Here is a 26,793-nt window from a genome sequence, read left to right on the forward strand (position 1 = left end):
CCAAGTACCTGCAGAGGGTCAGGCAAGTCCTGAGGAGTCAGCTGAATGGTAAGAACAAGATCTGGGCTATCAACACCCATGGCCTGCCCATGTTCAGGCACCCTGCTGGGATATTAAGCTGGCCAAAGGAGGAGATAGAAGTCACTGACATCAAGACTGGCATGAAGGGTTTCATCCCAAGTCCAGCACCCTGAGGCTGTATGCTAAGTGAAAGGAAGGAGGCCAGGGATTGGTGAGTGTTAGTACCACAGTTCAAAATGAGACAACAAACATCCACGAATAGATCAGGAGAATGGCTCCATCCAGCCGTGTGCTCAGTGAATACCACAGGCAGCAGAAACGCAAGAAAGAGGAGGAAGAGGAGGAACCATCATGGAAAGACAGGCCCCTCCACGGTATGTACCACCGGCAGATAGAGGAAGTGGCTGACATCCAGAAGTCCTACAAGTTGCTGGACAAAGCTGGACTGAAAGACAGCACAGAGGCACTAATCATGGCAGCACAGGAAAAAGCTCTGAGCACAAGATCCATAGAGACTGGGGTCTTTCAAACAAGGCAAGATCCCAGGTGCAGGCTGTGTAAAGATGCCCCTGAGACAATCCAGGATATAACAGCAGGGTGCAAGATACTAGCAGACAGGGCATACATGGAACGCCATAGCCAAGCAGCCGGTATAGTATACAGAAACATCTGTGCTGAGTATGTTCAAACACCATGGCAAGTAAGACAGACATCTAGAGGACCAAGAGGCCTAACAGGCTTAAATAAAAAGATGTGCAGCATCTATTTTACATGTGGAGAAAGAAGACATTGGGTAAGAGAATGTCCAAAAAGAAAAAAGAGATACCCAGTGCTGGATGGGACGACCTTGAGTGGGATCAAAGCAGATGGAGGCAATTCCCTGCAAGAAAGAAGGTGTCTTCACAGCCACCAAACAAGCTCCATCTCTAGCTGCAGTTCTGGACTTCCCTGACTATAGTGAATCATTTTAACTGATATCTCCAAAAGTTGATTCTGTTCATCTGGATGTAGTGTTTTCAGTGGGAGAAACATTTCGTCACTCATCCAAGTGATGAAGATTTACTTACCTGGAGATTTTTTTGGAGATTTACTTACCTGGATGATTGAGAATGCATCAAGACATTTTAACTGATTCAGCATAAAACATCTCTTCCCACCAACCTGGATCCATTTCAGTTTGCATATATCAAATCGCTCGATTGATGATGCAATTTCAACTGCCCTTCACCCAGCCCTCACACATCTGGACACTAGAGACTCGTACATTAGAAAGCTGTTCATAGACTTCAGTTAAGCATTCAACACGATCATTCCCCAGCTGCTCATTCACAAACTGGATCTGCTAGGGATCAGCACCTCGCTGTCTAACTGGCTGCTGGATTTCCTGACAGGAACACAACAGACAGTACGGGTTGGCAGCAACACCTCCAGCATAATGTAACCCATATTTAAGGATGGCTTGGATAAAATATACCAAAATAAAAAAAAACAAAAAAACATGAATCTTAGCAGTTACACTCTGTTTATAGTGAATAAGCCATAGGTGCAGCAGTTAAAGAGTTAACTGTTCTGAAGTAGGCATGAGTTGCTCTAAGCCAATGAGCTGCTGAAACAGGGTGGAGAACCCTGCCCGCCATCTCCGTCTGAGAGAGCACAGGCTTTTCCTCCTCTCTAGCGAATCCTCCATGAGCACGCTAGCGAGGAAAAAGACACGGAGATTCACTGAAACGAGGTATGGAAAAAGAGTAATATAAACAGAAGAGTTAGCACTCGCTGCTTATGAGAGATCGTTTTATTCCATGTTTACTGCTAAGACAAGTAACTAGCTGGTTCCTTTTACATTGTTTGGTCGAGGAACGTCAGGAGTTAGAGACGACGCCATTTCATCGTTCCTGCACCATCTCGCACTGCTCCGCCTTTCTTTTCTGAGATCGGTGAGCAAAGTATTTTAATAGTTCATTGTTTATCTGCTCTTTTCATGAGTTCTTTGCAAGCAAAATGTTCCAGTGTTTATTGGATAATTGTTTAAAAATAGTTTGTGTAAAACTTTATTCAATCTACTGAAGAAAAAAAAAGCATTTGAAACCAATGCACAGATTATTGTGTGTTTTACTGTTTATTTTCGATTTGTAACATGGGTAACGTTGCAAATAATACATCTTAGGTGATAGTGAACTGTGATTATATGAGAACTTAATATGTCCTATGACGCTGTCGTTGACAGGTCAGGGTTTTTTTTGTTTTCCTTTGTGTCTTCCTTTTGATGCATTGCAACGGATCCTGTAATCGATGGCGAGCCAACCCCGTTGAAGGACCAGTTGACTCTATTGTTCTATGCTGCACAGCAGAGTGTGGCAGGCCAGCAGCAACAAAACAAAAAAACACACCACGCCACTTTGAACTTGCTGTTCCCCTTCTTCACACACATCCCCCTGGACTTACGGACGGTTTATTTTAAGGACTTTTTACGGACTCTATACATCCCATGAACAGGAAGGGAAGTGGGTGTGGGCGGTGGGATCTATTTTTCCAGCTTAATGGTTGTTGCAATTTCTTAACAAAGTCTATGAAGTTGCAAATAAATGTTGCCATTTGGATTTTGGTAACTGAGATTGTGGTTGATTTTGAACGTGAACTTTGTACATTTAGAAGGGTGCACCCAGGTAAGGTTTTTTTTTTAAAGTGATTACTGTGATTGTACCACAGGGTTGTCACTGAGGAAAATACCAAAAAGAGATACTTTTATTTGTAATGCTTTTGTATGTTTGTCATTTTTTTTCTTTTGTTTTCTGGGTGAGTAAAAATATAAAGCCGGCGTTTTTAAAACTCACAGTTGCCTGAGTCTCATTCAGTTTGCCTCTCCTGTACGTAGCCGAACCTACTGGTCCAAAGCAGTGAGCTCTTTTGCATCACATTTGGGTGAAGTACCTTTTGATCTTAGAGTTTTAGAAACACATTAGTTTTACAATAAGAACACTGAATACAGAGGCTCCCCAAGGATGTGTGTTGAGCCCCCTTCTCTTCACTGTGCTGACCCACGACTGCACACCATCACAGAGCTCCAACCAATTCATCAAATTTGCAGATGATAAAACTGTGGTAGGTCACATCAGCAACAATGATGAGACCTACTACAGGAGTGAAGTTAACCGTCTGCCTGAATGGTGCAATAACAACAACCTGTCCTGGGTGTGCACATCTCACATCTCTCCTGGTCACAAAACACAGCATCACTGGTTAGTAAAGCCCAACAGTGACTCACTCCCTCCGCAAACTAAGGAGAGCAAGAGCCTCAACCCCCATTATGACTACCTTCTACAAAGGCACTGTTGAGAGTATCCTCACCAGCTGCATCACTGTGTGGTATGGCTCCTGCACTGGGTCCTACCGGAAAAAGTTACAACAAGTAGTTAGAGCAGCAGAGAAGTACTTGTTTTCCCTCCCTCCAGGACATCTAATCATCTAATGCCTTCTAATGATAGTAGCCATTTAACAACTACTCCTTCAAGATTTTTTAAAATAAAAGCAAGGGTGGAGATTTGTATATGATTAGGTAAGACTGAGTAAGCCCCAGGTGGATGATACTTAAAATATAAAACTGTTTAAGCATTTCAAATGAATTAAAATTCTGTCTAGGGCTTCAGTTGATTGATAATGTGCTATAATCATATAGCACATTATTTGACACACATATAATATACAAATATAATAGAAAAACTCAACAACAGTAAGGAAGATGTGCATCTGTATCAGTTATCTGCCTGCTTTCCAGGTTGTGCAGTAGCTTGTCTAAACACCTATAACTTCCAGTTTCCCTCACTTTCAAACTCAGCTCAATAGAAGCTGGGCTGGGTTTAAAAAAAAAATTCAAAATGCAAATCGATTTTAATTTGAATAGTCCGATATAGATTCATTAAATCCTGAAATCAATTTTTAAAAATAAATGAATTTTGCCAGAATCCTCAGCATCTCAGCTAAATGCTCACAAAACTATTTCACAAACCACCAAACAGCTAAAACAGCAACAATCAAAGAGTAAGTGAATGGATTCTGCAAAAAGATGTAAACACAAAGTGCCGATCCTTCACCCGATAGCACATACATGGACATGTTGTCGGGTACTGAAAGCAGACATCAAACAGATTCCGAAAGTGAATGTTTCGTCACTCCAATCAAAATTCAAAAGAAGATGAAAACTACACTCTACATTTGAAAAACATTGTTATGGATTTTACTTTGCGTCTATCACGATAAAACCACACTTCCTGCACAGTTCTCTCTGTCAGTGTACTTCCAGACCAGTTTCCCATCAAAAATCTCTATTTTTGGCCTTATTCACTTGGTTATTAACCACCACTCTACCGTTGTGTACAGTGTTGTTGGCCGGACAAGAAAGCCTAATTTCTGCTATTCAATACCAAAGAAATTTCAACGTTTATGAATTATGCCAAATTGCAAAACACTTTGCTGTTTCTTTAATACAACCTCTAACTTTGCTCTACTTCACTTCAGCAGCATCAGTCTTTGTACAGGTAACATTCATACGTAGATTTTTTCAGTTTTTGATGTACTGCAGCATTTTAAGGAGGATTGTGATCTATAAAAGCCCAGGCCAGGAAAATCTCCATGTTTTTCTGTGTTTTATCCTCAGTTGCTTTGACACAAAGGCATCTGCTGCGATGCTTGCACCTCTGATGAAGTATCACAAGTGTCAGCTTTGTTTTTATACCTAAATAGTTTACACTGAGTTTGTAATTGCAGGGAAATAGTAAATTCAATATGGGCATGTCATTTTCCAGCAAGAACCTCAGTTGAACCTAGTGCTCATATTGTTTTAGGCCAGTCATCTTCTTGCTCGTCTTCAAGCCAGTTGGCCTCCACTCTGTGTACTTTCTTGCTGCTTATGTCTGTAATTCTCGTGATCAAATCAATAAGGATAAAGATCACAACTAGACCTAAAGTTAGTTCTATAAGAAGAGCTCAATTAAAAATTACGAAATAATTTATTGAAGTACAGAGTTTGAGTAATGAATTATTTGGTGATTAGGCTGAAGCTACAAATCATAACAGAGTCAGACTATGGTAGGAAGTAAGGGATGAGTTCCCACAGTCTAAATACTAGAGACTTGCATGACGATGCATAATTAACCAGGATAAGGTGGAAATGGAGAGAAGGTGTGCCGCACGAGTGAGAGTCAAGAATAGCAGAAGAGAACTGATATTCAAACCACACACACCAGAGACTGACTGGCTTGGAAATGGCAAGAAAGCAAATAAAGACACAAGTGCAAAAAAGTTATGTAAAGAATAGACTAGCAGTCCGAACACCTTAGAAATCAGGCAGATGAGTGAATAGAGATTGTCCTTACACATAAGCATCATTACCTTAAAACATAGACATTAGCCTGAGAGCATCCTGTCAAAACACTATGTCTAAAAAAAGGACATGCATATAATAAACTGTGAGAATGTTTTTCAAAACATCGTGTAATTAAATTCTTCTAGTGCAAAAGAAAGATAAAGATTCCACTAGCCCCTAAAACATCCTGGAATAATGGATTTTTTGTGTTTGATGGAGCGCTTCATGTGGGACAGGTGAGATTTACTCCCCAGCTTGACTCACAAACAGACAGTGCACTGCACCCAACCAAAGCACCTAGCGCAGAGATTTGATCCAACACTGGCACCAGAGGCAAACGAGATTAACGTAGGGGGAAAGGAATTGACTCTTTTCTTGACAGATTTATAGATCCCGCTGGATCGAATACCAGCAAAAAGGCTGTAAAAGCCATCATCTGTGGGTTGAATTACACACAATGTGGAACAACTGGCTTGATTTGGGAAAATACAACCACCCTTTTTTGATTTACTTCCACCTGCACCCATCACACACCCACCCACCACCATTATCATCCATAGGGGTATGTCGATGGGAATTTTTTTGGAACTCAGTATTGTAATTCAGTACGCAAAATGTCTTTATGAAGCAGTCTTTGGCTCTTGATTTATGTTTGTCTATTGGCTTACAATAGAAACAATATTAATAACCATTCATCACAAGGCTCATCAGCCCATCACATTTCTCTTCTTGGCCAACACATGCAATCTAAATATGGGGGGCACAGTATGAACAAAAAAAGAATGGCTGGACACTGCCAGCATAATGGACAGGTTTTTGATGGGGCTCCCACACAAAAGTAAAGCAAAGGATTAAGCTGATAGGCTTGTAGCTTGAACCCATTCGCTGGAACGTTGAAGGCAATGTAATTACACAGCAAAGCAAGACACAAGTAGGCAAAGTTCTTTGTGTTACTCATGCATGAGGAGGCCTGTCTGGAGCCAAGTGTCGTTCCACCCACTTGACCTCCGTCAGACTCTCAGCCAGGTTCCCCATAGCACTCCTTTTATTGTGGTTACATGAATATGCATAGGTTCATTAACATATGACATCTTACATAGGTATACATGTGAACAAAGAATACCGTGTGTGTGTGTGTGTGTGTGTGTGTGTGTGTGTGGTAATGTGACTCCCCAAAGCTGGTGCCAGGAGTCTAGCGGTCCATCTAAACAAAAGGCTCTTAGGCTCAAACATATATACGTGTGTTTGCTATACCATATATCAGCAAGAGAAGATACGACCTCTCCTAGGAGACGTGTGGGGGCGATCGTGGCTCAAGAGTTGGGAGTTCGCCTTGTAATCGGAAGGTTGCTGGTTCGAGCCCCGGCTTGGTCAGTCTCGGTCGTTGTGTCCTTGGGCAAGACACTTCACCCGTTGCCTACTGGTGGTGGTCAGAGGGCCCGGTGGCGCCAGTGTCCGGCAGCCTCGCCTCTGTCAGTGCGCCCCAGGGTGGCTGTGGCTACAATGTAGCTTGCCATCACCAGTGTGTGAATGTGTGTGTGAATGGGTGGATGACTGGTTGTGTAAAGCGCTATACAAATACAGGCCATATACAAGAACACGCTGAGGAGGAGTGAACGCACTCCCCTCTTCATGCTACACAGAGTTGTTACAGACCTCCTAGGATGAGACATTCTTTCAATCTAGAAATAATTATATACTTCTAAGCAAATATGAGTAAATATTTCTAAGCATAAATGACAATCATAATACAAAACCTAACATAAGCATTGTCAGATATGCTTCCAAACCAAATTACTTCCAAGCCAAATACCAGAAAATATGATGAAGCATATCTTGTCTTTGGCTTCAACTACACAATGGTGCTGTCAAGGTAGGTATTCCCTACAGAATTTGTTTCCCCTGCATCGGCAGCACGTGCTGGGCTCTCCAAATTATGGTCAAACAGTATCCCACGTTCTTGATTTTTAGTTGACAAACACGTCTTATGATGAAATGTTGGCGATGTTAGCTCTTTATACAGTAAAGTTACAGTGGGATACAAATAATATCAGGCTGATCATGCCACAATTTGTTCCCAAGGTTCAAATCCCTGACAAAAAGTATCCCACTGTTGTTTATGTTTTTAAACCCATTTTGCACCAAGAGACATTTTTTGAAAAATGTATTGATAGCAGTTGTCATGTATTTAATATATATGGCTGATTATATATTGCTGATTATATTGCTTTATGTGTAGGCCTTTATAAACCAGAAGAACTAGGTTAAAGGGTGGTAGATTGCCCTGGCAACACACCTCAGAAAGGGGAAGTTATTGCAAGCTGGACAGGAAGTTTTAGTGCACAGGCATATTAATAAATCAGACACAGAAAAGAGGAACTGAGTAGAAGAAGTGTGTTTGTAATGAAACTGCGACGCGTGAAGTACCAAAAAACACCTATATGAGACACAGTTTATGATTCTAATGTTAGAGATCCTGCAACTGGCGTTTGGGCTGTGCAGGGGCCTCTCTCTTCCGGAAGATGATTGAATAAAAAGAAATATAAAATGTTTTGACCACTATGAGTCGGGTTTTCTCTGTTCTATCATGGGGACAAAAGAATCGGATTTTAATACAGTGTTAAATATTCTTGCACAGTAAAAGAAAAAAACAAAAGAAAACCAACTATATGTAAAATAATTACACCATAAAGATGGTTTGTTTTTCTGTTATTTAGAAGAGGTATTTTACTGCAGCCTGTAATTAATTGCGGTTTACTTTTATTTATTTAATTCTTTACAAAAGGTTTGAGATGTGAAAAACACTGCAATAGAGTTTTAAAACAAAATATGGGTGTGTGTGGTTAAAGGATGTGTTTGTGCGGTAGGGGTTTCTTGTAAACATAGTGGGGCCAAGCAAAAAAAAAGTTTGGGAACCACTGACTTAATGAATCCATACAAACTCAAAATACTGGGTCAATAACCCAGCAACCATGCAACCTAAACATTTTTGCAGTTATAATCTTTCTTGACCCAGGTCAAAATTTTCACTCCTCCACACCTGAGGGTGGCATTTTTCATTTTCTCTGCTGTTTTTGCTTTTGTAAGTTTCAGGTGGAGGCTGATAATTAATTGATGACTGAATAGGGCAGGATATGTATTGGGGCCAATCAAGACTGGTGTGGCTCTGTCTACTTCCTGCTTCTAAACAGGCTGTGTGTCCAGTTTGTTGTAAATCTAATTAACACATGAGTTTATTATTCATGACATTGATTTAAATAAACATTTTGCCTCATTTTATTCAAGCAAACTAAATGCTTAAATAAATGCTAGTTTTTTTCGAACATACTGTGGGGGAAAGGTAGAGCAGATAAGAAGCAGCAGCAGCAATAATCAACAAAACAATGATAGATTCCAGCCATTGTCAGTGACTATGAGATTCATTATAATTCACAGAATTAAAAATTCATTGACAAAAATTAATAAGTAATGATTCATACGAATGCATCACCCATTAGAATGATCAAATATCAAATACACTGGAATGAAAAGACACTGTTAAAAAAAATCCTAAAAAAACAGTAATATTCTGGCAGCTGGGGCGCCAAAATAATTCCAGAAAATAACAGAAAATAACTTTCTCATAAAAATACGGTTATTTTCAGTAATGACAATACAGTTTGTTGCCCTAATTTTACATGGGATTTTGCCTTTTTCAAGTGCTTTTAAACATTAAATTAGGAACATTTTAGTGTTATTAAACAATGAAATTACCTATAAACAAGGTCAATGAATGCGGCAATATGAATAATAATACTTAAATGTACAGAAATATACAGTTAACAGTTGGTTTAAATAATAATAATGGATTGCATTTATATAGCGCTTTTCGAGACCCTCAAAGCGCTTTACAATTCCACTATTCATTCACTCTCACACTCACACACTGGTGGAAGCAAGCTACAGTTGTAGCCACAGCTGCCCTGGGGCAGACTGACAGAAGTGAGGCTGCCATATCGCACCATCAGCCCCTCTGGCCATCACCAGTAGGTGGTAGGTGAAGTGTCTTGCCCAAGGACACAACGACCGAGACTGTCCGAGCCGGGGCCCGAACCGGCAACCTTCTGATTACAAAACGAACTGTCAATTCTTGAGCCACGATCGCCCTAAAAACCATTCTTTTATGTAATAAAAGTTTATAAGAATCATTTTATATATCTAAATATGCATATGTACAGACAAATATATTTAAAAGACAAGAAAATTATGTTAATTATGACAGGGGATTTCTTTAAATCACCCTGCCGTTCTTCAGCTGAGACATCTGAGTTAGAAAACACAAACACTGCAGTTGTCTTTTCACTCGCGAGGGCAGTCATGGACGCACGACCTGCGCCTCATGACTGTCTGCGTCCTTTATTTATACAAGATTGTCTGTGTGTGTGTGTGTGTGTGTGTGTGTGTGATACAAAGATAACAACGTCTCTCAGAGCAGCGGGTTTTTCCCTTTTCTACATCCGTATGTTCTTGTAAAAGAGCTGAGGTTTCTCTTCTCTACATCTAAATGTTCTCTGAAAACAGGAAGCAGTTAGTAGCTGCACACAAGTTACTAGGTGAAAAGTCACGTAGACATGTGCTTAATGATAAATGAAGGAATACATTTCATGGAGCTGATCACATATATACAATTTTTCTTCTGACAGTTTTATTACATTTACAGTGATTTTATGTTATTTTACATTTGAAATGTAAAATCACAGTCTATTTATGTAAATTTAATGATATTCTAGAAAAACAGTACAAAACTGTTAAATACACAGTACAATACTTTTATATTACAATTTTTTTTACAGTGTACTGGGCACCCCAATTTTTACAGTTATTTCTTTCTTTATTTATTGCAATTCAAGTTGTTTAAGTCCAATGAATCACTTGAAATGGTACAAAGGTTTAAAAAAAGGTAAGGTTACAAAATTATACAAAATGGCCTTTTTTTAAAGGGAACACAAAATGGGTTAAAAATTTAAAGCTGTTCTGCAGCACTGGAGGTTGATCAAGCCTTGAAAGCTGGTGCTACTAATTCCTACCAGTGTTCCAACTTTTCTGGATTACTTACAGTGTTCCTGTGTTGGAACATGCTGTGGTACCATACCCTTGTGACCATCAGTTGAACAGTTTGTACTGCAGAAAGTAGTGTGTTGCTACAAAAATGGTGAGAAAAGGGGAATTAACAATGGAAGAGAGACTAACCATCATAAAACTTAAAAATGTAGGTCTTTCCTACAGAGAAATTGCAAAGACAGTCAAGATGTCAGTGAGTACAGTTTCCTTCATCATCAAAAGGCACTCAGAATCTGGGGTAAACTCTGACAGGAAGAGGTCTGGCAGACCCAAAGCCAGAACTGAATCAGTTTTGAATCAGCTGCTAAATTGTTCAGCCACAACTGAACAAGTTATAGTAACCAAGTCTCACTTTTAACTTTGAAGAGAAGACTTTGAGCTGCAGTTTTGAAAGGACGAGTTGCAGCAAGCAAGAATAAGTTCAAAGAGGCTTGTCTGGGCAATGAAAGACTGCCACTGGACTACTGAAGACTGGAAGATTAATCAAAAATTGAAATCTTTAATTCATCACGCAGGATCTTTGTACGCCATCGAATAGGGTGAAAGGATGGTTCTACAGTGTGTGGCATCAACTGTCAAACATGGATGAGGAAGTGTGATGGTCTGGGGTTGTTTCCTGGATCCAGGGTCGGTGACTTGTACAGAGTGAGAGGCATCCTGAACCAAAACGGCTACCACAGCTTTCTGCAGAACCATACCCTCTGGTATGCACCTAGTCTTCGGTCAGCGGTTCATCCTAAAGCAAGACAATGACCCAAAACATAAGTCCAAGTTATGCCAGAACTACCTTAAGAAAAAATATGGGAAGAACTTAATATAGAATATTTGATTTCTATTGTACAAAGAATGCCATGTGTTCAGCTGTTATATGTGCCAAAGGAGGCTACTTTGATGAGTCAAAAGCTTAGAATACATTTTGGTCTATTAATTGGGCTGTTGATGATACACCCTCTGGTGCCCCTGGACACATCATCAGTGATGTAACCTGGGGTCACTGGGGGTTTCGGGTCTTTCAACAATCAGACCCCCTCTCCCAGGCGACCCAGCCAGGGTTGATCAAGCCCCAGCTTGTGTCCAGGTAGCGCTACCCTACATGCCATTCCTCTCCTCTTTTGATCCACAGCCACCTCGACACTGCTTCTGCTGCGTTGGTGGCCAACTTGATGACTCTTCGCTGGTTAGCCCCTACGATGCCTAGCATTTTGTATGCCCTGCAAAGGGATTGACCCGCGAATCCTCGACAACCCACTTCGATGGGTTGGCCTCTTGCCCACCAGCCATTACTCTGGCACTCCACTAACTCGGAATACTTTGCCCTCTTCCTCTCGTGGGCTTCCTCCATACGGTCTTCCCAAGGCACAGTAAGCTCTAGAAGGATTACCTGCTTGGAGGCAACTGAAGTAACAACGATGTCTGGCCTCAGCGTTTTCTTGGCTACCACTTCGGGGAACTTTAACTGCTTTGCCAGGTCAACTCCCAGCTCCCAATCGTGCGCCGTTGCCAACAGGCCAGGCGAGGTGTTTCGGAATGGTACTGGTAGCTTCTCCCCGGCTTTTATAAACGTTACCTTGTTCTTAATTGGGCAGGTGCTCTTATTATAACTGATCCCGCTGCAGATCGAATCCGGTACAGCCTTTAGGACTTGGTCGTGTCGCCATCGATATCGCCCTTGGGCCAGGGATTTTGGGCAGCAACTTAAAATGTGCCCCAGGGTTCCTCTCTTCTGACAGAGAAGACAGCCTGGTGTCTCCACCTTCCCCCAAGTGAAGAGATTCGATGGACTTGGTAGCACATCGCATACTGCCCGAATCAGGAATTTTATCCGCTGGGGTTCTGCTTTCCACAGTTCATTCCATGTGACCTTACGCTCTACAGCTTGCTCCCATCTTGTCCAAGCCCCCTGCTGCCTTAATTGTACGATTTGGCTGGTTCGCTTCTCCTCAACTCCTGCTCGTACCTCCTCAAGGATCACCGACCGCTTCTCTTTCCCCTGTGCCTTATTGTAGTTTGGTGTTCTACTGCTACCCAAGCCCGCTCTTCCCTGAGCCACTTTGCCCACTATCACCCTTTGCTGCAGCCTTGATACTGCAATGTCAATGTCAGTGTCATCAAGTCATCAAAGAGGGACAGAAAAGAAGATCAGGCACCAACTAGGGAGGATCAGAAACGCAACAATATTGTCATGCCCTATGTAGCCAGTTTATCAGAAAAACTCAGGAGATTCTTCTGTCCACGACATCGCAGTGTACTTCAGACTCAGCCACACACTCAGACAAAAACTGTTTCATCTCAAAGACAAAATTCCTAAACACAAACCTTACAACGTAGTGTATGTGGTACAGTGTAGTGAGGAATGCTCAGACCTCTACATTGGAGAGACCAAACAGCCACTTCATAAATGCATGGCACAACATAAAAGAGCCACTTTGATGGGACAAGACTCGGCTGTCGATCTGCATGTAAAGGGTCACTCTTACGTGTTGACCAATGTTTACATTTTGGACAGAGAAGACAGATGGTTTGAAAGAGGAGTGAAAGAAGCCAGTCTATGTCCACTGTGAATGATCATCTTTGAACAGAGGCAGTGGCTTATGACACCAACTATCTGCCATGGATAATCCAGTTTTGAGATCCTTTCCCAGACGCCTTAACGCCCACTCACATCCAGGGGCCATTTGACACATGATAGAAATCACATGATAGAGTGGGGCTAGGTTTCACAGTGGGTTCACCCAAAACCTTGGCTGATTGTGACCCACACCCGTTTTCACACCTTGGCTCGTATTATTAGGTAGAGGATCGATAGGGGGTCCATGACCCCCTTGGGGGACACTCCCATAGGGTTTAAAATTATCCACCATTTGCTCTTAGAACTGCAGCTTCTAGGGGAGTTCACCCCAATGTGATCTCTGGCTAGCTAACTTAATATGTAATCTGAAATAAAATCTATTATTTCTGACTCTCTGGTGTCAATCTACAAAGTTTTGTTGCAGCTTTTCAGCCTGGTCTTAACATTATTATTATTACTACTATTTTTATTATTATTATTATTATTATTACTACTATTTTTATTCAATAAATTTATTAAAAATATCATCATGTTTAACTTTATTGAAAGTTTGTTTGTTTGTTTGTTGAAGGTTTAGTTATATCTATATAGCGACGAATTTCAAAAGTCACCTAAAGGATCTTAAAAAAACACATTTTCTGTAGTATTTAGTTAGGTAGGGAAGCCTGAAGATCACAAGTGCTGATAATAAGTCCTTGTTAAGTTTATTGCACTCAGGGAGTGCTATATATTTGTGCATGTGCTATATATTTATTCAGTATTACCAAATGCCTTCACATTAATTAACTTGGCAAACAGGAGATGACTAGACAAACAGACATCTTAATTAATTGACAGATAACTGGGACAAGTAACTTGCAGAGATTGAGCTTTGCAAAGTGAAGCAAAAGTGATCGATAATCACTCTTCAAACTAAGTCTTCATTTAAAATTTTTTTTTGAAGGCAACTTCAAAGAGAACACATACAACTTACAAAATAGCTCTCCTTTTACTGTTGAAATAATGCATCGTTACATAGATCCACTGGATGTTCTGATAAATAACACAGGTTCCCAATGAGATTCCTAACCTTGGCTTTATTTAAGAGAACGAAAATGCTGATGTACCAAATTTTGCTGATGCTTACAACATCCCTGGACTGAGCTGAGCATTTTCCCTTAAAAACAAAATGGCTTCTAGCTAAATACAAAGAACATTCTGGACCTCAAAACTCAACCAGCAGCCACTATAAACAGTATGACTTACCAAGAACAGTGGAAATTAGTTCATGTTTCTTTACATCAAATGAATACTACTGATTAAAATGTAAAGGATTTAATGCTTTTTCTGAATGAACTGCTTCCAAATCCACAACAAGATGATTTGTAACACTATCAGTTACAGAACAAATGCTCTATTTTCTTTAAGAGTGTGTCAAAGGCTGTCAAGAGACAACACAGGAGAGAAAGTAGAAAAGAAACCAGCCCAACATAGCAAACCACCTACTGTGGAGAAGCCAAGGGTGGCACACTGGGCTAACCAACAAGACACACAACGTGAATACCCACCACCATACCAGCCTACTCCCAACACCAACAGTGAGTCCTATTGTGCTCTACATAAATACAATTATGAGTCATCTGTGTCACTGCTTGCTAAACTAGTGCTGTGCATTAAAAGAAGCAAGATAGGTGAAATTCAAACCAACCCAGCAGGATACACAAAAGCAGAAGCAGAACCATCAACCACCCATCCCCACCCAACCCTCGACTTCCACAGTCCCACCATACAGACCCAGCACTTAAAGGAGTCTCTGGTCCACCGCAGCCAGGAGGAGAAAGTAGAAGGCCAGATAATCTACACTGGGAATCTCCACAGGGGCAGAAAGCAGTTGTGACCAGTGGTGTGTCCAGCACGTAAATCTCTCACAATAGCTCCAGTTCCGGAGGCAAGGCAGAAGACAGTAACCGGGAACAGGTGGAGCAATGGAGAAACTGGAGAGGGGGTGAAACCAAGTCTGCCAGACCCATGGCTGGGCCCCATACATGCAAACTAAACACAATTTCCCAAATCACCCAGCAACACCATTCTATTCTGCTTGAGCAATAAAAGTGCTTTACAAAGGCCATGTCCACACTAATACATTTTCGTTTGAAAACTCATCTTTTTCTTGTCCACACTGAGACGGCGTTTTTGGTCAAGGAAAACGCAGTGTTTTGAAAACGCTCTCCAAATACATTTGAAAATGCCGTTTTCGCATTGCAGTGTGGACAGCAAACCCGGAGCCTTTTTGAAAACGATGACACATTTTAGTCATGTGATGCAGTCATGTGACCAATTAAACTAAGATAGCAGAGCGGATTATACAGCAGTTGTTTTGTTTGCTCTCTCTAGACCTCTAGACGGCCTCTAGACATCTCTATACCCAGCTGTCTTAGCTAATTATAGGCCAATCTCCAACCTTCCTTTCATATCAAAAATCCTTGAAAGAGTAGTTGTCAAACAGCTAACAGATCATCTGCAGAGGAACGGCATATCTGAAGAGTTTCAGTCAGGTTTCATAGCTCATCACAGCACAGAAACAGCTTTAGTGAAGGTTACAAATGATCTTCTTATGGCCTCTGACAGTGGACTCATCTCTGTGCTTGTCCTGCTAGACCTTAGTGCTGCGTTTGATACTGTTGATCATAATATCCTATTAGAGCGATTAGAACATGCTGTAGGTATTACAGGTACTGTGCTGCAGTGGTTTGTATCATATCTATCTAATAGACTCCAATTTGCTCAAGTAAATGGAGAGTCCTCTTCACACACTAAGGTCAATTATGGTGTTCCACAGGGTTCAGTGCTAGGACCAATTCTATTTACATTATACATGCTTCCCCTAGGCAGCATCATTAGAAGACATAGCATAAATTTTCACTGCTATGCAGATGACACGCAGCTCTATCCATGAAGCCAGGTAACACACACCAATTAGTTAAATTGCAGGAATGTCTTAAAGACATAAAGACCTGGATGGCCGCTAACTTTCTGCTTCTTAATTCAGATAAAACTGAGGTTATTGTACTTGGCCCTGAAAATCTTAGAAATATGGTATCTAACCAGATTCTTACTCTGGATGGCATTACCTTGGCCTCCAGTAATGCTGTGAGGAACCTTGGAGTCATTTTTGACCAGGACATGTCCGTCAACAAACATATTAAACAAATATGTAAGACTGCTTTCTTCCATTTGCGCAACATCTCTAAAATTAGAAATATCCTCTCTCAGAGTGACGCTGAAAAACTAGTTCATGCATTCATTACTTACTGTAATTCTTTATTATCAGGATGTCCTAAAAACTCGCTGAAAAGTCTTCAGCTAATCCAAAATGCTGCAGCAAGGGTACTGACAGGGACTAGGAAGAGAGAGCATATTTCTCCTGTTTTGGCTTCCCTTCATTGGCTTCCTGTTAAATCCAGAATTGAATTCAAAATCCTGCTCCTCACATACAAGGTCTTAAATAATCAGGCCCCATCTTATCTTAATGACCTTGTAGTACCATATCACCCTATTAGAGCACTTCGCTTTCGCTCTGCAGGCCTACTTGCTGTCCCTAGAGTATTTAAAAGTAGAATGGGAGGGAGAGCCTTCAGTTTTCAGGCCCCTCTTCTGTGGAACAAGCTTCCAGTTTGGATTCGGGAGACAGACACTATCTCTACTTTCAAGATTAGGCTTAAAACTTTCCTTTTTGCTAAAGCATATAGTTAGGGCTGGACCAGGTGACTCTGAATCCTCCCTTAGTTATGCTGCAATAGACGTAGGCTGCCGGGGATTCCCATGATGCATTGAGTTTTTCCTTTCCAGTCACCTTTCTCACTCACTATGTGTTAATAGACCTCTCTGCATCGAATCATATCTGTTATTAACCTCTTTCTCTCTTCCACAGGCATGTCTTTCATCCTGTTTTCCTTCTTTCACCCCAACCGGTCGCAGCAGATGGCCCCGCCCCTCCCTGAGCCTGGTTCTGCCAGAGGTTTCTTCCTGTTAAAAGGGAGTTTTTCCTTTCCACTGTCGCCAAAGTGCTTGCTCATAGGGGGTCATATGATATGATTGTTGGGTTTTTCTCTGTATTTATTATTGTGCTATCTACTGTACAATATAAAGCGCCTCGAGGCGACTTTTGTTGTGATTTGGCGCTATATAAATAAAATTGAATTGAATTGAATTTTGACAGCCCTATTAAAGATTTATATCAGTTTGTACATGCTCCAGATAGCTTTCCTCAAATTCTGTAATTCTCACTCACTTTTGTAACTTTTTACTTTTGTGTTACTCGCAGCAACAACTCCACCTCATTGTTAGTCCATTTAAAAAACTTGGTGCTTTTCCTCAACATTTTGCCGCGATGTTTCAGACAGCAGAGAGAAAGTAAATAAACAGCAGACAGAAATGACGCAGGTCGAATCGTCTTGCGTTTCACGAATGTGCAGTACTGCAACGTAAGTGTTTGTCGGCCGTTTCAATGTGGACGCACAACTCTCTAAAAACAACTGAAAATGATAGTGTGGACGTGGAGCATTTTCAGACAAAAACGCCATTTGCAAATTTATCTGGGCTAGTGTAGACATAGCCTTACCCACATGCATTCATACAACCGACAAGTTTATCTCTAACATTCACACTGCATCTGGAATGCATCAGGAGCAATTTGAGGTTCATTATCTTGCCCAATGATATTTTTGCATTGTACATTTCAGTGTACAGGAACATCTGTGCTGAGTATAACCTGGAAGTCCCGAGGTCAAAATTGGAGATGCCCCCAAGGGTGGTGGAGAATGACTGAGCTAAGATCCTGTGGGACTTCCAGATACAGAGGGACAAAATGGTGGTGGCTAACCAACTGGACATAGCCGTAGTAATCGATGTAGCGGTCCCGAATGACAGCAACACCAGGAAGAAGGAACATGAGAAGTTCGAGAAATACCAAGGGCTCAGAGAGGAGCTCGAGAAGATGTGGAGGGTGAAGGTAATGGTGGTCCCAGTGGTAATCGGAGCACTAGGTGCAGTGACTCCCAAGCTAGGCGAGTGGCTCCAGCAGATCCCAGGAACAACATCGGAGATCTCTGTTCAGAAGAGCGCAGTGCTAGGAATAGCTAAGATACTGCGCAGGACCCTCAGGCTCCCAGGCCTCTGGTAGCGGACCCGAGCTTGAAGGATTGACCGCCCGCAGGGGCGAGAGGGGATATATATATATATATATATTCTCTGGTAGAACCAAGCTCAGGGAAGGCCAAATTATGGGAGGAAGACAGGACAAAATAGGTTGGAAGGTTAAAGATTGGTAGTTATGGGCTAAAGACAGCTGGGTCTAGTAATGGCTTTTTAGGCAATTGTTTAATTACTTAATTCAGTTCAATTCAGTCCAATTCAATTCAATTCAATTCAATTCAATTCAAAGGCCTGTGGTACGTAGCTCATTAATAGAGATAAATTGATTTACTGATCATATATAAGACTGAAGCATCCATCCATCCATCCATCGATCTTCATCCGCTTTATCCGAAGACTGAAGCATTAACCAGCCTATTTCACTGTATCATTATAGTTCTCATTCTCTCACCTCGTCACATGGCCACATTCAGCTTCTGAATGATACCTAGTGTTTGTCTTAGCAAGTATCACTCTCCAGACCTGTGTCCATAATTAAGTATGAGAAAAAACAATAGTGAATGGTGTTTTGCCATTTGTAAAAGACATTGACAATGATTATTTAAAAGGTTACTTGTGGGTATAGGAACAGAATAATACTGGACTAGAATATTCAGCAGAATTCTCAAGGTTAATTGAATGAGAGCTACTCTCTCAAGCACCGTTGAAAATTTTCTACAGAAATTATCTATTTGCGCATGTAATATTAAAAGAGACCTTCTGCCTCATTACAATAGGCTTAATAACAATCATGCACATGGGACCAGCAGGAAGACCTAATTCAATATTTAATTCTAAACCTATCATCATGATGATTCACCTAATATGGAAAATACTATTCCATGTTTCTTTACTAGACTAGTAATATAAATTTTACTGGCTGGGATTGCGGCTTCATCTCAGTAGATAAAAAGTTATCATCTAGAGTTCAGAGTACTGTAAAGTGGATGTAACCATGCTGAAATCATTTGCCTAATAAGCACTAACTATAGTTCAAGGGCAGTGAAATTAAAAGGACATCACAATAAGTTAATGGTATTGCTGCCATGTTTGAAGGAGTATAAATAAGATGCACATATAGTTGTGCTAATACATGTGGAAACCGATGCAATAATCAAAGCCTCATTACCACAAATTGGTATTTAAAATGAAAATAGATTTTATTATTCTTTACTTTGGAATAAAACTTTCAATAAAACAAATGAATAAAACACATTATAAATTAAATTATGAGAGTGCAATATATGTTTAAATTATATATTTAAACATATATTGCATATACATATACATATATATTATGTGGTAAACAGTTAAGCATGCATTTCAACACCCTGAATGTAAACATCATCAGTAGTCATTACTGTAAAGAGGGAATTCCATGAGGGAGGTCACACATGTTGGAGAGATAACAAGCTCTCCTCAGTGTCCCCAGCAGTAGTAATGCAAAACCACAAAACATCTATATCTGAGTACTGCAACTGATAACTGGCACTGGGCTTCCTATTTTTAGCTTTAGTGGAAAAAAATACAGTACACTTTTTGTTTGACAAGAAACCAGCTTGGGGTGTCAAAGCTCAATGACAACACTCACATAACATCTATCTTTTATTACTCGCAAACAAAGAGAAAAAGACAGTTTTTTTCCTCCCTTTCAACATCTCAGTATTGCTAAATACATATTGCTTTTCCAGTAACCTTGGCCCAATTTCTTTCTTTCTCCCTACTTTGATACCTTCTGGCATTTCCAGTTGGGTGAGAGATCATGTTGGTGCTCAATTAAAAATATGAAGTTACATGCAATCTCTCTGCAATCGATCCAAAACAAAGTCAGCTCAAGGTGACGTCTACCACCCTGCAGTTGTGTTTTATAATCATGCTGGTCTTTTCTGAGCCAATCATAGTGCTTTCCAAGTCAGTGTGCTGGCATGAGTCATGACAGCTACTCCCTTTCAATAAAAGGGACTGTTTACTTTTTACTTTAAGTTGACGAAAATTATTTCGTCTAGGCAAAGAGAAAGAACATGAAAGAGTTCTCTTTGTATGTTGTTTTTAGACAGCAGAATGTAGATCGGTGAGTCAAAGTGGCAGAGTGAGAATTGCAGGTTCAAGGAGCATAGCAACACAGCAATCATTCATAGATGAAGAACTTCTTATATGTCAGGAAGTCATTAGGAGCAGTTGCTGGTGATTATGCTACAATGCTACAATGAATTCCTAACTGAAGATATTAAGACCTGACTTTTGCCTTTGGAACCAAACCTATTAATACCCCATGGCATTTGCTTTTTTATGTATTTTGCCAATAGTAAACCAAAATGAAAAAGCCCAGAGGCACAGTCAAGCACAGTAATTCCATGGTCATTGAACCAGGTTTTGGTACTTTTGGCAATGTGGGCAGGTGCCAAGTCTATTGGAAAATGAAGTCAGCATCTCCATAAAGCTCGTCTGTGTTCCAAAATGTCCTGGTAGAAGGCTGTGTTCACTCTGGACTTAATAAAGCACAGTGGACCAACACCTGCAGATGACAAAGCAACACAGACTGTGGAAACTTCACACTGGACTTCAAGCACCTTGGATTGTGTGTCTTCTTCCTCTAGACTCTGGGACCTTGGTTTCCAAATGAGATGCAAAATTTGCTATCATCAGAAAAGAGTACTTTGGACCAGCAACAAACTAGTTCTTTTTTTCTTTAGCCCAGGTAAGACACTTCTGACGTTGTTTGTTGTTCAGGAGCGGCTTGAGGAATATGACATTTGAAGCCCATGTCCAGGATCTGTCTGTGTGTGGTGACTCTTGATGCACCAACTCCAGCCTGAGTCCACTCCTTGTGAAGGTCCCCCATACTTTTGAATGGCCTTTTCCTGACAATCCTTTCCAGGATGGGGTCATCCCTGCTGCTTTTGCACCTTTTTCTTCCAAGCTTTTCCCTCGTAACTATCAATGTGCTTTGATACAGCACTTTGGGAACATCCAACTTCTTTTGCAATTAGCTTTTAAGGCGTTTCCTCTTTATTGAGGGTGTCAATGATGGTTTTCTGCAGAACTGTCAGGTCAGCAGTCTTCCCCATGATTGTGATTCCTACTGAACCAGACTGAGAGATCATTTAAAGGCTCAGGAACCCTTTGTAGAGGTGTTTTGGATTAATTAGCTGATTATAGTGTGATACATTGAGCCTACAATTTACAATATTCTAATTTTCTGAGCTTTTGAATTTGGGGTTTTCATGAGTTGTAAGCCATGATCAACAAAATTATAATAAATAAAGACTTGACATATCTTGCTTTGCATGTAAAGAGTCATATGATATATTTGTTTCACCTTTTAAGTTGAATTACTGAAATAAATGAACTTTTGCACGATATTATATTGCACGAGTTTCACCTGTATATCAGCAATTCCTCGCGTCTACACAGACTATAGCCATTGCAGAGCCATTCAGTAACCTGACTGTTGTGACACAGTAATTTATTTGTTTGATTTTAAAGAAATATTCAGCTATGATCTGAGACACACCATATGTCATAGTGAAGTATCTTCCCTGTGTTACTACTGCTTTAAAACAATGGAGATTTGCTGTTTAATTCAGGTTCAGCCTTACTTAATAAAACAGTGACTGATGGCTTAACTGCTTTGCTTTCAAGTGGTTCTTGACAAGCAAATGCGGCTTAGAAGTGATAATTGGATTTACTAATAAACACTCAAGTTTGAGATTCATCAAAATTTTTAACCTACAAACTTTTTTTCTATTTGATGGCTTTAGGTTGTGAACATCTAACGTCCAATTTGGCAGACATATCTCTAGCTATGTGACTGTGTCAGACCAGTTGTGACTTTTCTGTGTGGCGTTTGCATGTTCTGTGTGTGATCTTTCACTCTCCAAACACATAGTTATTAGGTCAATTCATGATTTTGTCTCCATCTTTCTTCCTCACCTTTAGCAACTGGATGTTTTTTTGTTTGAAAAGATAAAGCTCTTTGACCATGGATGGAATGCAGAGGGCTAAACCAAATAATTGTCTAGAACGAATACACATTATCTTTGTTGTCCTTCATGTCAAGCTATTGCAGGAAGCCTCCATCTTTTCCAAGCTTGACCTCAGGAACACCAACCATATCATTTGGATCGAGGCGAGCAATGACTGTAAGTTGTGCTTTAAACTGGAAATGAAACACTAAATGCATAAAAGCTAATTTACGCCATTCAGCCCTGTTTTTAAAAAACTGACATAACATAGGGAGACACTAAAACTAATAATCACTTTAATGGGGGTCACTTTTGTACTGCCCCGGGCTGCAACAATGAGTTTTATGTGAAAACCGAGGATATACTGTCTACTTTCACTCTCTATTGCTTAAGCTGTCAGTGGTTCTTTGTTGTTTGGCTAGCTACACTGACACTGTTAGCCAGAATGTTCTGGCTTGTAAAGCACCAGAGGTGGGTAGTAACGAGCTACATTTACTCCGTTACATTTACTTGAGTAAGTTTTTGAAAAAAATGTACTTTTAAGTACCTTTTTTGCACGATACTTTTTACTTTTACTTGAGTACATTTATGAAGAAGAAACGGTACTTTTACTCCGCTACATTTGCAAAATTCGACTCGTTACTTTAAAAAAAAAAATTAGTTTAACACATTAACACATGCCGTCAGTGGAGTTTCCGGTAACTTTTTTACCAATGAGACGTGGCCATACAGTCACATGACCAGTTTGAAACCGTGGCGGGCGGAGCGGCCCAAGCGTTTCAAAGTAGCGGACACACGGAAAGAAGAAATATGATTGTAGAGTCTATGCTAGAGCCGAAGAGGATGAACACCTTTGGCCTCACATACAAAGAATGTTTCGCTTAAAAGCAGCACAAAAGAACAGCTATGTCTGCAGTGTCGGTGTCTACAGGGAGAGCCAAAACAAACCAACTTTTCAGCGTGAAACAACTGAGGAAACGGTAAGTTTTCTCTAAATATCTTTTTAGCTGTGGTTAGCTGGATGTCAGTCTTATGTTACAGCAGCTGTGTCGAGCTCGAGCTGCGAGTCATATTTCCGGCGCTACGTTGTAATGAGATATCTTTGTGGGTGTTTTGTGCAGCTTCAGCTGTCTTTTTAACTGCTCGCTGGTTAGCTAGCGTGAGCTATAAGCTAACAGCTAGCCTGGTTAATGACGCTAGAGTTCCACAAACATGCAAACAGCTCGTCTTTACTGCTTTAACTGTTAAAACAGAAGGCAATACTGCGGCTGACAGGGTTTATTATGTGAAACAGCAGCTTGTTTAGTTTAAACAGTCTGCATTAAGCTGGGCAAACACTGCGATTTTTTTTCAGTCACGTTATTCCGCTCCTGCTCAAACTGTACAATTAAATCGCAGAGGTTAGAAGTTCATAGGTCACGATGCAGGGTCTCTCACTATACGGCCTGATGCTCTGATGCGACCTGAGTGCTCAAACTGTGCGTCCATAACATGAAGCTTATCATACAAAATCTGTCCCTCGCTCTACCTCTCTGTCTTTCACTCACACAGACACACACCATCAACTCTGCTAAATTACTAATGAAAAACATTGACCAGGCAGCTGTGATTGAGCAGCAATGTCCATCCAACTCTTCATGGTTGTTGTAGTCGTGATAATTTTGTGAGGCCACATTGAAAAGCCTCGGATACCGAAGCGTAGAGCTGCCACCCAGGCAAAAGAAAAATAGGGCTATGTCACGTTATAACATGAAAGGTTTATTGTTCTAACAATATACTTTTAATGTTTGTACAATATACCTTTCATGTTTGAACAATATAATATCACGTTATTGCAATATACATAATTATCACGTTCGTACAATATAAATATTATATTGTTCAAACGTGAAAGGTATATTGTTAGAACAATAAACTGTTTACGTTATAACGTGATATAGCTCTATTTTTCTTTTGCCCCGGTGGCAGCTCTACGCTTGCGTACTCGGATGAGCTTGCTTCATCCACCAAGTTGTGCCTCCATCTCTTTTGTCCAGATCACACGCTGCGCTGCCGTGCCGCTCCACCTTTTCTTTCATTTCTGTGTTTGTGCTGCGCAGTGTGAGAGGCGACAAGATTTCAAACTGGTTGGATTATCATGCGACCATACGATTGATGATTGGGAGCTGGTTGTGAGGTGTTAACTGCTTATCGTTACCCCATGTATACTACACGATGCACACACGATTAAGGCAAAACACGGCCGATCCCCAAAACGGTTGCGCGACTGAAAAATCCGCTCAAAATGGGCCAAATCGCACCGTGTATGGGCAGCTTTTGGAGGCTAGCTCCAAACAAACATCTGCAGCTTGGCAGTGTATACAGCACTATAATGACCAGACCTAATTCTTTTGAAAACCTTACATCTTTCCACAGGTCTCCACTTCATTAGACATCACGTAGACACAGAGCTGGATGAGGCCAGCACAAACAGCAGCCTAACCCACGAAGATGATGGATCCATGGGGTCAGGAAAGCCAGAAGCAGAGGAACTGGAGAGGTACCTTTCACTGTCCAATGTCCATTCACTGGAGGTGTGGATGTATTGCATGGCTTTCCTCAGATCAAGAAGCTGTCGATCAAAGTCAATACAGCTCTTCCTGCATCTGCAGCCTGTGAGAGACTTTTTAGTCATGCAGGACTCCTGTTCACTGCCAAACGGTCACAGCTTCACAGCAAGAACCTTGAGAGCCAACTGCTGCTGAAGCTGAACCACCATTTCACTGACTGAAGAAACAATTTATGGTAAAGTGAGCCATACACATATGTACATCCACATAGTGGAAATTTGTATTTGTCTTTTATAATTAGTTTTACTCTGATTTCAGTGTTTATTTGTGAGTGTAGTTTTTACATATTACATTGTGTTAATCCACTGTCTATACTTCAGGGTATTTTAGTATACAAAATAAGTTTTGTTAGAATGCCTATTCCTGTGGAATTTTAGCACAGATGTGTTGTTTTCTTTTTTTTATTCCTGCTGTCCGCCTTGGGAATAAACTTTTCCTGATTATACCTGTTGCATCTCTGTGTCATTTGTTTCTGATTTACTTAATCCCTCCTTGTATTTAAAAGAACCACCCCTAGTATGACATTCTGGCGCATCAGCTGTAGTCTGTTATGTTGAAGTTGCCTCGTTCTAATGTTTTCTCTGAGGCTGCTGTAAATGCGAATATATTTTCTGTGGGTTTTGCTTGAAAAAGCTTTACGTTGTGAAAAACTGAAATCTTGAAATTAGAATTGTTGTGCCTTATTTTGTGGATCTTTTTACATATATTCCTTTTGTTATGATTTAATGTTGTCAGTGTTTTGTTTTATGTCATGTTTAAGGATTTGTTCTCGGTTGTATCTCACGTTTAGTTTAGTTCAGGGTCCATGTGTCATTCTGTCTCTCAGTGTCAGGTCTGCGTCTTGGTGTAGTGTTCTCGTTTCCTGTTTTATTGTGAAGGTCTGCGTCTCATGTGAGTGTGTTCCGTTTTACCTCTGTCTCGTCTTGTTGATTATTCCCAGCTGTGTTCCCCACCTGTGTGTAATCTCCCTGTGTTTCCCTGTGTGTATTTAAGTCGCGTCCTCTGTCTTTGTAGTTTGGCTGGTCCGTCTGTGTATCCACCGTGTCTCATCCGTGTGTTTCCCTGCTGCACAACCGTCATCTGTTTTCTGCTCGCTGTTATTCGTGTTCAGGTTTGTGTTTCTGTTCAGGGTCAGTAGTTTAGTTTTCCCAGTATAGTTTAGTTCTCCGTTTACCATTTTGTCCATCTCTTTTGTTGTGTTTGCCTTAGCGGCACCAGCCATTTTTAGCCAACCTGGTTGTCCATTTTTAAGATAAAGCCTCTTCTCATCCCACAATCTGGTATTCATCGTCTTTTATGTTGCGGCTATGAGCCGGGTCGTAACACTTTTGAAAATACTAAAATTTATATATTTATTTATTTTTGATTGTCTGATAGCATTTATTTATAAAATAAATCGGACATTTCAAACAGTTACTCGCTATTTACTCAATACTTGAGTAGCCTTTTCACCAAGTACTTTTTTTACTCTTACTCGAGTAACTTCTTTGACGACTACTTTTTACTTTTACTTGAGTAATAATATTTTAAAGTAATGATACTCTTACTTGAGTACATTTTTTGGATACTCGACCCACCTCTGTAAAGCACTGTATAAACTCTAGGAGCTTTGCACATCGAGAGATTAAAATCCTTTCCCATTCTTCTTTGCAAGATCTGAAAACTGCTGTTCACAAACGCTGTCCATCTAATCTGACTGAGCTGGAGCTGTTTTGCAAAGAAGAATGGGCAAGGATTTCAATCTCTCGATGTGCAAAGCTGGTAGAGACATACCCTAAAAGACTGGAAGCTGTAATTGCAGCAAAAGGTGGTTCTACAAAGTATTGACTCAGGGGGCTGAATAATTACACACACCCCACTTTTCAGTTATTTATTTGTAAAAAATGTTTGGAATCATGTATGATTTTCGTTCCACTTCTCACGTGTACACCACTTTGTATTGGTCTTTCACGTGGAATTCCAATAAAATTGATTCATGTTTGTGGCTGTAATGTGACG

At 40.6% G+C, this 26,793-nt stretch overlaps 1 protein-coding gene and 1 long non-coding RNA gene across 4 annotated transcripts in view; one reads left to right on the top strand and one right to left on the bottom strand.

Moving 5' to 3' along the window:
* The window catches only part of ntm (neurotrimin), a 443,520-nt gene that overhangs the window by 160,600 nt on the left and 256,127 nt on the right, over positions 1-26,793 (bottom strand). For 2 of the 3 annotated variants that reach the window (XM_019363978.2, XM_025910860.1), the window contains exon 2: positions 3,367-3,405. The exons of the other annotated variant lie outside the window; for it this stretch is intronic. In XM_019363978.2, coding sequence (XP_019219523.2) covers positions 3,367-3,405 — 39 coding nt within the window. The remainder of the gene's footprint in view (positions 1-3,366; positions 3,406-26,793) is intronic. 3 annotated transcript variants of the gene reach the window in all.
* On the top strand, positions 22,417-25,240 carry LOC102081067 (uncharacterized). The gene is made up of 2 exons (XR_266500.4): positions 22,417-23,166; positions 24,602-25,240. It is a non-coding gene; the product is annotated as an uncharacterized LOC102081067 (long non-coding RNA).

This window comes from Oreochromis niloticus, linkage group LG10 (genome assembly GCF_001858045.2).
Source record: "Oreochromis niloticus isolate F11D_XX linkage group LG10, O_niloticus_UMD_NMBU, whole genome shotgun sequence".
Lineage (NCBI taxonomy): Eukaryota > Metazoa > Chordata > Actinopteri > Cichliformes > Cichlidae > Oreochromis > Oreochromis niloticus.